Source organism: Triplophysa rosa, linkage group LG19 (genome assembly GCF_024868665.1).
Source record: "Triplophysa rosa linkage group LG19, Trosa_1v2, whole genome shotgun sequence".
In the NCBI taxonomy this organism is placed as follows: Eukaryota; Metazoa; Chordata; class Actinopteri; order Cypriniformes; family Nemacheilidae; genus Triplophysa; species Triplophysa rosa.
Window position 1 is genome coordinate 15,379,112 of NC_079908.1, and position 12,122 is coordinate 15,391,233.

At 38.8% G+C, this 12,122-nt stretch overlaps 1 protein-coding gene across 1 annotated transcript in view; it reads right to left on the reverse strand.

Moving 5' to 3' along the window:
- atp2a2b (ATPase sarcoplasmic/endoplasmic reticulum Ca2+ transporting 2b) overlaps positions 1 to 8,515 on the reverse strand; it is a 33,631-nt gene extending 25,116 nt beyond the window's left edge. The window contains exons 1-5 of the mRNA XM_057360336.1: positions 7,696 to 8,515; positions 7,183 to 7,200; positions 7,013 to 7,095; positions 4,545 to 4,649; positions 319 to 457 (exon numbers count right to left, since the gene is read on the reverse strand). Of these exons, the coding sequence (XP_057216319.1) occupies positions 319 to 457; positions 4,545 to 4,649; positions 7,013 to 7,095; positions 7,183 to 7,200; positions 7,696 to 7,813 (463 nt within the window). The 5' untranslated portion in view covers positions 7,814 to 8,515. The remainder of the gene's footprint in view (positions 1 to 318; positions 458 to 4,544; positions 4,650 to 7,012; positions 7,096 to 7,182; positions 7,201 to 7,695) is intronic.
- Between the last annotated feature and the right edge of the window lie 3,607 nt (positions 8,516 to 12,122).

Consider the following 12,122-nt stretch of genomic DNA (forward strand, 5'->3'; position numbering starts at 1 on the left):
AGACTTAGAAGTAATTAGTTAACTGGCGTGTATTCTTGTAAAGTACCAGCAGAGCTCTACTTTGTCCTCTCTAGCAAGTCTTTACTGCGTACCTGTGAAACACAATCTCACCCGAGGCAACCACAGAAAGGTTCAGAGAGAGTGTGACAGTAAGCCTAAACCACTGGGAAACCGACCTGTTCGCATAGTAGCGGTAGCATCTGGGTGATGGGACTGACTGCTTTGCACCTGCTCCCAATTAGATCAAGCTGCTATTGGGACAATGCTGTATCACATTTCCTTAAATACACAGAATTCTTAATCAGAAGAACGTCTTACCGGCAACTTCCACAATGTCCCCGGGTACGATATCCCTGGCTTTGATCCTCTGCACGGTTTTTCTGTCATGGCGATACACCTTGCCCATCTCTGGCTCGTACTCCTTGAGGGCCTCAATGGCATTTTCAGCATTTCTCTCCTGCGATGACAAAATGAAGCAAATGAGAACGACCACAAACGATTTTCAATTATAATTTTACCCATATTACTTTCAACATGAAAACTTGTCGCACTAGCAAGGGTACTAATCCATACACAAGTGCTCACAAAGATCAATTTTCAAGACCTTTAAAGACCTGAAAAAGTTATTTTAAAAATTTGACAACAGTCTTCCCATTTAAAAAATGCAATGGGTGGCAGATGTGCACAACTCATAAATTAAGAACAACATTCTGCGAGCACACCTTCCACCTGTGCCGTAATCCATGCCAACCGTACCATCGGATATGACTGAAGGGGAAACTCCTTTTGACATGACCTCCGAGTTCTTATTCTTAAGTTAAACTTTGTGTTTATCGTGACCTTTTGCTTTCAGCTAGATTAATCTTTAGGGACCTGCTAACTAACTGCAGCAGCCTGCTTGGCAGTACATTTGGCAGCGGACTTCCTGTGGTTTGTCTTGCATGATGGGAACGCCAAGTCTCCATGTCAAATGAACAACACTGGCTCGCCCGAGGGTGAAAACCCAGAAAAATCTAATGGGGAGTGGGTTGACGTTAATTAGACATTTAAGGAAATAAACTATAAATACTCATGCTATAAATACAGCCTGCCAAATGAATGAACAAAAAAAGTAAAAAACCGAGACCTACAACATTCTAGTCAGGCACTCTATAGATCACACTAAACTCAAGTCATGGTCCAAAGACTGATGAAATCGAACCACAGTGTTGTAAAAAAGTGATAACATTGCTTCTCGTGTCTTGCGATTATCATTTCAGTTCATCAGAGCAGAACTGAAAAAAAAGACAGTCTTACCTGCATAAGAACACTTTTCATTCAGACATCATTTACAAACCAACGTGTACTTCCTCAAAACCAGAGCCATTGAGAGAGAGAGTTGCGCCAACAGAAGTTCAAAATTTCCAAGTGTCACGTGATTCATGGAGCGTTCGGATAGTTCCAGGAAGTTATGTTTTCTATTTGAATGCTTTATTTCTTTCCTTTTTTTATTCATTAAATGACTTGCATCTTTAAATTAAAAGTTAGAGTTAAAATTTTTAAAGGGTTAAAAGTTTACATCAGCTGGTCTGTTTAGCCGCAGCTCCATGCATTACTAGTAACTTCCGGGAACTATTGACAGCCTCCATGAACCGTCATTGCTGTGAAAAAACAGTTCCATTTGAGTCAACGGAGTTGACGCGACTCTCTCTCTCTCTCTCAATGGCTTTGCTCAAAACCATCACAGTCTCAACAATGGCGAAACAGGCATTTCATTTTAGAAACTCAATCATTGCAAAAAAATTGTGTGGAACTCTTCCCATGTGGACGGTGTCTGTCAAAATTTTGCTTCAGATTACAAATACCAACAAGTCATCAATTATTTAAGAAAGAAATAAAATGCAGTAAATGAAACCGCACAACACAAACAGGACTTTTAGGCAAGTAAAAAAATTTCCAGACTAAATTGTATCCGTCACCATACAAAACAAACACTAATCTTGGACAATACACAAAAATATCCTAACACAGAATACAGGCAAAAGGCAACTCTCCTTTACATTGCTGTTCTGCAATATGTCCTGGATGGTCATAAATCTTCATGCACAGCACCAGAGCAGGTAAATGAGCCAGCGCTCTCTGATGAAGGTTTGCCCTGGGCCAACTACTAATGCTCTCCTTTTCAAATGGAAACTGGTCATGTCGACCAAAAGAAAAGAAAAATAGCCTTGCTTCACACATAGCACCAACCACGAGGGATGCATGCCACCAAAAACTGAACAACTAGAATTACAAGTGCAATTCTTGTGGACAACCTATACACCACAAGTGAACAAGAAGTTATAAAACTGCCCTGAAATGACTTCAAAAGCATTCAACGGAAATATCTAAGGGTTGACACCTTTAATTTGCATTCTAACACCCACAGCATCCAAAACAGCTATTGCGGTCTTTTAAGGGGATAGTTCAGACCAATGTTGTTTGGTTACCAGTGACATGATGTCTAGTAAATGACATAATTTTCATTTTTGGGTGAACTATCCCTTTAAGAGCTTTAAGCCAGACAGACTGGGTAATGAATGGTGACAAAAATAAAATGATAGTGTAAAATCTGGGACATGGGTTTCAAGGCCGCTGAGAGGTGCTGGAGAAAATAAGGTCTTGGCTCTAAACCTGATTCCACTGGGAGAGCAGGACTATCTTTAGAAAAGGACAGGGAAAAAACAGCCACATGTTTTCATTTTCATAAGGCTAACTACACTTAAAGAAAAATACAACTCTCACAATATCCCAGCATCTAAAAGGAAAGGTCACAGTGCACACAAATCATACTGCTGTCACCAAGGAAAATCCTTGAAGCTCAACAAGGACACCTGAACTTCAGAAGTCCGAAGGTCAAGACACATCTAGGAGAACCAATACAATGTGGTTCTAAATAATTCTTAACATAGTCAAGTCTTAAAGTCCGGGTAAAGAGAATTCTGAGAATTGTTTCCAAACACATTACAGATTTTAGAAATGTATTGCTGAATCACATTAAAAAGACTCAGAAGTATGTAGTACTGAATTGTGGAGTCAAACCGTGAAACAGTTTTTCACCAATTCTCTGTTCAGGGGAATGTAAAACGGGGGCTCGATGACGCAATGGAGCGTACGCGCATGCATGGCCCCTCCCCTAACACTAGAGTGCCTAGCATCAGGTGTCTGCTCAATCACAAGCTCAGGGTTGTAAGCTTTTCGCACACGCTTTCAGGCTCTCACTCCGCACAACTAAACAAATCTCACACAAATGGACAGAGGAGAATAACGCGAATGGTAGGAGGATCACTGCGCGTTACTGCGACGTGCTTCAGTGAATGATGTTTAATTAACACATTTCGAGACGGGCACGAGCAGATAATCCAACCGGCTGGTTAGCTATCAGATTAGTTGTTATTAAATATGTGATTGGTTATAGCAAAGACGCTCTCGGTTTATATTTCAAATAGAATTCTGTTACGCTGCCTATGAAGCCTGTCTCTCTTAAGCTTCCTCCGTGCAAAAATGCTATCTTTGAACATTGCCGGTAAGCACAACGCGCTCTGGATTCGGGCCGGACATGGGGAGAGTAACGTTACTCTGAGTTCAGAAGAAACTGCCGGGCTCGGAGCACTCTCCCTGGACAGCGCGCCAAATACGCATACCTTTTAACCTGATCGTGAATCATCTATTGATGAATATCACGCGCATTGACTCGAGCGTGTTTGAATTAAAATCCTCCCATAAAACATATTCACATATAGCCTACGATTACGCTTGAGCGTTTCGAGTGGGCGTGGCTTCAGCGCCAACAGCAGACACGCCCCCAGCATTTGAGAGCAGAGAGTCCTGCTTGTTTTTCCAAGATTTTGATAACTAACTAATGTTTTTTTTTCTCCATTCAAATTTGGCTGGGTGGTTAATAGCACACTTTTCTGTTGTGTGACAAACTCAGAACACATACTTCAATGTCACTTTACTCAGACTTCAAGCTGTGTCTTTCTACTAATTAACCCTTATACATTTAATACAAATAGGAAACATATTTGATAATGTGTGCTGTTGCATACAACATGTTTATATGTAAAAATAGTAAACTAGCATATTTTCTAACAAAAATATTTTCTTCAATAGATATTTTTTCTAAATATATTCAGATTCAATAGTCATTTGTATTTTTATACATAAAACCAGCATTGAGAGAATAAGACATGCTGCTCTGTTCTGAAAAACATCTCACTCCTGTCATTTATTATCCTGCATTTTAATTGTTTAATCAAACTTAAATAATCGTGTTCTTCAGGTTTAACTGTACCGCCTCAGCCATATGTTGCCTATATTACTTGTTTTACATCTATTTGCTCAAGTTCATTGAACATATGGTGCCGGGCGATACAGCAAACATATTTACCAGTCAGCGAGACTATCTGCACAAATTTTATTGTGTCAACATCAAGGTCATTTAGCAAACTTTGAGAAAGTGGTTGCATTTGTATAAAGGACGCACAGAAATAAAACTGTATTTGTTTAAGGGTTCCAAAACCTACCTGCCAAACACCTACAATAGCGTTGGCTATGAGAATTAGCAATATTACAAAAGGCTCCACGAATGCGGTGATGGTCTCCTCTCCCTCTTCAAACCAAGCCAGTACCTACAAAAAAACACAACAGAAATATATAGTTGGTTACAAACGGTTGACTATCTCTTTAAAACAGACTTTCAATCATGTTTGCAATTTATTCCTGCTGTTTAGGAAGTTGTCATATAACGAGATCGTCAATGATTGACACCAAAGAATCTTCCAGGGAAGACACCACTTTAACACTGTAGTGCGTCATATTTTTCTGCACCCTGAGAATGTACTTCTGAAATGTGAGGCTTGGCAGGAGCTGTGGCTGCGCGCCGGGTGTCAAAACAGACGGTCTGTCGTCAGCAACTGCACAAGCATGACTTTATTTAATCCATGCCAACACAAAGCATTTAATGAGCCGGCTATGTAAGTTTACAGGCATGCTGACACGGTCCAGAAAGAGCGGAGAGAACGCTGCTGCGTTGAGTGCTTTATGTAATATCATATAATTAAAATTGACCAGCTTTCATCAATCTAAACTCTGGGCTTATGTGTACCGGGGCCACACAAGAAGTCTCATTGACAACAAATTAATCGCAACAAAAGACAGAAGCACTGCATTAAAAGGGTTTGTGTACTTGAACACCTCCCTGCATACTTTAGTGCAAGCAAAAGTCTCAGTGCAGTATTTTGGGTTTATAACATACTTTTTTTAAGGTTATTCTGGGACATCTCAATGGTTTAAACCATAATCTGTGTTGATTTTGCGAGTCTTTCCTATTATTTCTCTCAATAAAAAAAGTGTTCTGTCAATTAGACTAATTACGTGTCTAAAACAATGACGGAAATTGTCGTCTGTCCACTTTATCAACAGCACACTTCTGCAACTTATTTAAGAGATTTCTATAATAAGAAAATATTTATAATTTTTAATAACATACTTTGCAACCTTATAAAATATAACTACAGCATTTTGACCTTCTTACATATTCATTTGTCGTTTTATTTATCTATTTATTTTCAAATCTTCATTTAAAAAATGTAAATGCTATGAAGTTGACCGATAGGAGTGCTTAAGTGCGCAAACTAAGCACAATGTCTTGAACTTTAATCCATTATGCCACTCAAAATCATTCAACTGATGGCTACTTGATGTGGCTGCCGGTCCTGATGGGATGCACTGTGCTGACTAAATAGCACCCTCACCCCATGGGAACAGTTATGTGGAAGAGCGATTTAATGTCTCTATGAAGGGTTAGTGAAGGTGAGCAAAAAACAATTTTCTCCAATACCTAGCGACCAATACATAAGCAGCATTCTACATCATGGAACCCCTACAAGTGACTAACCTGGAAAACACTCTACATAGACAGCAACTGTTACAGCTTTTGAAAATAACTGCTCACTACATTTTGGAAAAGACCAAAAAAAAAACAGAGTTTGTGTAACATCACAATGCTGAACAACCAGCTGGTGATGATGCGAAATACACAGCCAATAAGTAAACTTGTGGAGTAGGCCACTACATTTGAGACATTTTTTTTCCCTGTCATATATTTGTCATGTAAACAAGCACGCTGTAGTAACATTGTTGATGCAACAAATTTCAGTAAGCACATGGAATAAATACAGGAAGTCGACAACCACGTCCGTTTAACAGTAATTTAACCTCCAGGCCATGGTACTTTACACTATGTTCCCAGTGAGATCTCTCTAATCCCTCCATCTCACACCTTTGATTCCAGCAGCGAAACATGAGCCAGAACAGAAATGTGCTGAAGACTTCAGACAGCATATACATCATCACCTCGTAGTCTGATGACAGGACAGCGTTTTGTAACATGATCAAAATTTACCACAGAGCATTTATGGAATGGTCATATATCTTTCAGCAGATTAGAGGGTCTTACATACTGTGGGCAAAGATAGTATGCTTTAGTTGTGTCATTGCAGGCAGTGGTCTCACTTTTAAAGGGATAGTTTAACCAATAATTAAAATTCTGTCGTTGTTTGTTTATCATCGTGTCTTTCAAAGGTTTATGTACATACGATGGAAGTCAAGGGAGGCAATGTTGTTTGGTTACCAACATTCTTTAAGATATCTTATTTTGAGCTTTATAATGACATTAGAGTGAGTAAATAATGACAATTATCACCTTTGGGTGAATCATCCTTTTAACATGCCAAACAGGAACTGATAACATTTATCACATTCATTTCATTAATGTATGGCATTGTTCAAAAAAGTCATAACATAATATAACTGCTTATATGCGTAATGAACATGACATGAAATGACTTTGAAAATCTGATATAACCGTTTTTAATGTTTAGAAAACCAATTGGTTATTGACATGCTTTAAGAGAACAACAAGGAACATCAGCATACAGATGGCTACACTTTGGACACTGAATGTAAATGAGAATTGTCTTAAGATACTTACAAAAGAAATGCAAGCAGCCAGGAGAAGAATCCTCACTAAAAGATCTTCAAATTGCTCCACCACCAACTCCCACAAAGACTTTCCTAAAAACAAAGATAAACGTATAAATGACAAAAGTGACCAGGGTGTGTAATGCATAAAAAAGAGGCTAGTTAAAAGAAAAGGTTTACCCTCTTCCGCAGGTAATTCTGAGAGACACCCGAAGATTCACAACATGGAGATGGAAAAAAGAGAAAGAAAATTAAGGACATTAGATACTAAAAGTTCCAGTACTGTAAATGATCTGTTTACGCTTAAGGTTAGGCCTTGCCCTTAAAAATATTAACCATGGTTTTAACTACTGTAATCGTAATAAAACCACAAGTTCGCGACTCTCACAGTTTAAACACTTATATGCAAGCAACTGGAAGCAGATTGACCGTTTTCCCAAAACACGAAGGTTTTAATGTGTTTAATGACTGGCGTTATAGAAGCATTGACGTCACGCGCGTTCGCTTCGGACACAAGCCGGCTGATGAAACGAATCCACCGCATGTGCTCGTGCGCGTCCGGTCTTTTACGGGCCTAACAATGCCCCGCCGCCACTCGATCAACATTGTGAAATCACTCTTTGCTTTCTTGTAACGTGCACTGCCAAGCCCAGGTCTGCTTGGTTAGCATTAGCCGACAATTAGCTCACTTACCGTTCGTTCCCCATTTCTCCTTCTGTCGCTTCACTTGCTCCAGACCAAGTCCGGTGCTCTCGTTTACGGTGAAATAACTGTAAACTTCCTCTACCGTTTTCGTGTGCGCGTTCTCCATCGTGGACGGACGAACACCCTGGTGACGATCGGACTCTCAACCTTCCCAATCGGACTTCTTTCAAGCCTTTTTTCCTAAGTCCCAAGACCTTGGACCCTCGAAAAACTTGATCAAAATGTAGTGACTTTAAATATAACGGTAAGCGATGAACGCGCTTAAAAGGGAAAAACTGACTAAGTTAATTCAACAAAACATATCCAACCCACATCATTAACTCGCTTTCTTAGTTTTTTTTAGTCCTTCGTACGCTCCCGGTAGTGTTAATTCTAGAGTCCCAAACAGTCTCTCGTCCTAACAATCTTCGGCTGGATCCCGTGAACGGCGGTAACGTTATGCTGCCGGTGTTCGCAGCTCTTGCACCATCAGCACCAATCGCATGTCTCCGCTCCGCCGCTCTCCTGATCCGCGTGCACCGCTCTCGCTGGCCGCATGTGGAATACGCTCATTGGCTGCGCGGACTCCGGAAATTCCGTTCCTTTCGCTGACTTTTCTTCGTCACTTCAGTGTGGATCAGCTGACCTTCCTTTTCGAGAAGCTTTGGTCGACGTCATTCCAGAGGAAGAATCGAGCAAGAGTGCCTGTTTTGCACAAAATGTACGGACGGTTCAACTAAGATGTAAATGTTATTCTCGAGAGCGTGAGCTTTCCCCAAGAGGACTGCAAGTCCAAGTAGAAACGATGGTGGCAGAAAATAAATGTGATATCTGTTTCTGTTCTCAGCACCTTTAGCGCTGCTAAGGGAGAATGGGGCAAATTGTCACACGAGGTTTGTCTCACTCACTGTGACTCAGGACAGATAGTTATACCCAGAGCCGTTGAAATACAGAGTTACGACCCGCACATACAGTAGACCTCCGTAGTAAGAATGGAACGCGGAAGTAACTCGCGTCATGGAGCGACCAATAGTTCCAAACACAGCACTGAAGCCCATTCATTTCAATGTCTTCCAAATGCATTTGCTGTACAGTTGGTGAAATAACTGCCTTTTTAACGGGTTGGCGGACATATTTTATATTCATAGATCTTATAGTCATATTACTCCCCAGACAAATTGCTGCTAGAAATGTAGTGAGCGTAATAATCAGTGTACACAATGTGCTAATATATTTAGCAAAATGTATGCAAATATAGTTGCTGTTGTCTGTTAAAATAGGTTGACAGCGTGAACCACGTGACCAAGCGGCGGCGGGATCGAGTGTCGTAACTCTGTATTTCAACGGCTCCTGTTATAGCCTACAACTGTTAAGTACATCCACTTTGTTCTAAGTTTAGGAGTGTCAGGGCAGGTTGTCACATGTCCTTTAAATGTTTCAATTTTACAATTGGCCAAAATAATGGTTTGTTATTTTCCGGTTACATTTGATATTTAAGTTGACAAGTGGTATCAGAGGGTGTGCCTTAAAATTGATAAGAAATATAGGCCTATATTTGAAACCCTTTTCCACAATATATTGCATTACAAGGAAGAGAGCATAGGATTACCATCCCACATTGGCAATAAATCCTATTGATGGCAATTATTTTGGCTGTTATACATCAGAGAACTCTACAATTAAAGGCATACCCAAATATTAGTTGTTCCAAACCTGTATACATTTCTTTGTGGTGTTGAACACAAAGAAAGATATTTGGAAGAATTTAGGAAAGCAAAATGTTCTGGGGCACCTTTGACAACCATTAAAAAAATTTCTGGTAGTCAATGGTGTCCCAGAAATGTCAGTTGCTAACATCCTTCCAAATATATTTCTTTATGTTCAACAGAACAAAGTAATTTATACAGATTTGGAACAATTTGACGGTGAGTAAATGATGACAGAATTTTTATTTTTGGGTGAACTGTCCCTTTAACTAAAGATTACTGAATGAATGGTAAACTACTAACAGTGTTCTGCTTCAAATGTTTAAACTTTAAAACTGACAAGAATTTGGCAGAATAAACACCCTGGCAACTCATTTCTAATAAATGAAGTAATTATTAATACTCTAAATGAAAATCATCCTGCATTTCTTTTTCTTGGTAGATTTGTATAAGCTAAATATAAAGCTAAATATAAGCTTGTTCATAGCAGACTGGTTTCGATCCCTTTTCTTCTTTCTGGGTTTTGACATAAACACTGTTTTCCAGGCATCATTAAGCGAAAAAGATTGTATTTGTACAAAAAGATAAAGCTACTCACTACACACTGTTTCACTGATGAAAAGGAGGCATGGATTTACAAATAAGATTAACTTGGACCCTAAGTCTGCAACCATATTGTACCGCAGGCATAGATAAAAAGATATGAAAGAGCTAAATTAGTTTTGCAGAATGAGGGTTGTCATGGTGATGTGACATGGTGGCTGCTATGTTGCTTGTTTATAAGTCAAATTAGAGTCAAATGTGATTCTTCCCAGTATAAATTGGACACACATTTAATAAGCTATAGTGCAAATAAACACTGATGTTTAAAACATGGGATAGTTCACCCAAAAATGAAAAAACTGTCATCATTGATTTAACTTCATGTCATTTCAACCCTGTATTAATATAAAAATAAGATATTTTAAAGAATGGAAGTTGGAAACCAACATTCCACCATTGAATTCCAATGTATGGACACAAGACCACTGAGGCTTTTCTAAAGATATCTTCTTTGCAGAGAGAAAAGGTGTCTCGTTCAGCATCTCATTTGAAGCCAACATGCTTTCAAGATATAGACAGACTTTATATTTTCTGTATATATTGTCTGAAAAGATACTTGAAGAAAACTTTTATTAAAATACATAAAACAAGGATGTTGCATTGCCTTAGCATTTAGAATTGTCATTGTCATTATGTAATAAGAATTGTCATATTATTGTTTTATAGAGATGACCAGTTCTGATTTAAAAGAAGAGCTGAATTGTTTATCAGTGACTGCAGTTCATGAGAAGAGTCAGATCTTTCCATAAGATTACACATAAGCTTGCTTTGTTTAAATGTACCATCGTGTACTCTGCGTAAGGCAGTGGGGTGACAGTTGCATGATAAACATATCAACACAAGATAAGGCATAACAAATCTGCAGTGGTCAGACAGATCTGGAAGGGACACCATTCCACAACATATGTGCCATTAGAGGAAACAGCCAGCTAGGAACTGTAAACAAAACGCTCCCTTTGTCACCTGAGCATGGCTGTTTATTCAGAAAACCATCCTCTTGTTTGAGTTTCACAGAACGTGGAATGTAGTTGCTAACAACTCTTTCCGCATCCAGTCTATGTCTGGTATCAGCCCTCAGGCTGCGTGAGCTAAATGTTTGCCTTTTATGGTTCTGTAAAAAAGCAAATGTAAGATTCTGGCTTGTCAAGCAAATTGTAAAGCTCTCAAGATAAAAAAAGAGGAGCCAGACCTTATTAATCCAGTCAGATTCACACATTCAGGCATTTAAGATATGTTTTCACAAGTTAAGATATTTGAGCAAATTAATAAACATTTACTATAACTTTATATAGCCCATTTTAAGTAAAACAACAATAAACTCCAACAAAACTAAACTGCAAATGCTGTTTGTTTAGACCTGAAACCACAAACTTGAGGGGAAAAATTAATGTGAGCAGTGTCTGCCACCTTGTGTGTTTTTTATCTCATTGCACCAAGCGTGCTCGTGTTTTGTTAATCGTCATTACACTAATGTAGACTCACTAGGAAGCAACTAGAAATATAAGCAAACCTTATGCATTCATATGATTTTAAACCCTGCTTTAAGTTGTTATAGTCTTTTTTCTCCATACACCCCCGTAAATCAATACGAATCAACGGTTTTATTAGAAATAACACTATGAACTGTCCACAAGTAAAAAGAGTTATTTCAATAGGATATAATAGTATTCTGTAAATTTAAATTCACTGGCATCCCAACAAAAACAGAAGAACCCAACACATTACCAGTAGAGACAACAGAGACTATTATGGTTTTCATTAAAACCATTAAAATTAGAATGTTTATTACAAAATTAGAATCCATTAGAAATTATGTGATTATTTCTTTAACCTTTAATTGTTTTTGACGTTGGTTTGTTTCTGCTTATGAGACACAGAAAATATGTCATCCATATGGTGGGTGCCTGGAGCCGGTAGCTTGGTTGTGGCTCAGAGCCGGTAGCTTGGTTGTGTCTCGAACCCGACTGAGATACCTATCTATACAGCAAATTTAGGCGTCATAAAACAGATGTTGGTTTATTACAATACGGAAACTAGTAAGGAAAAGACGCAATCAATTAAAAAATGGTATCGTATGCGCAACTGACTCGGAACACGACTATGATGTCGTAAACGACAGTCTAGGAG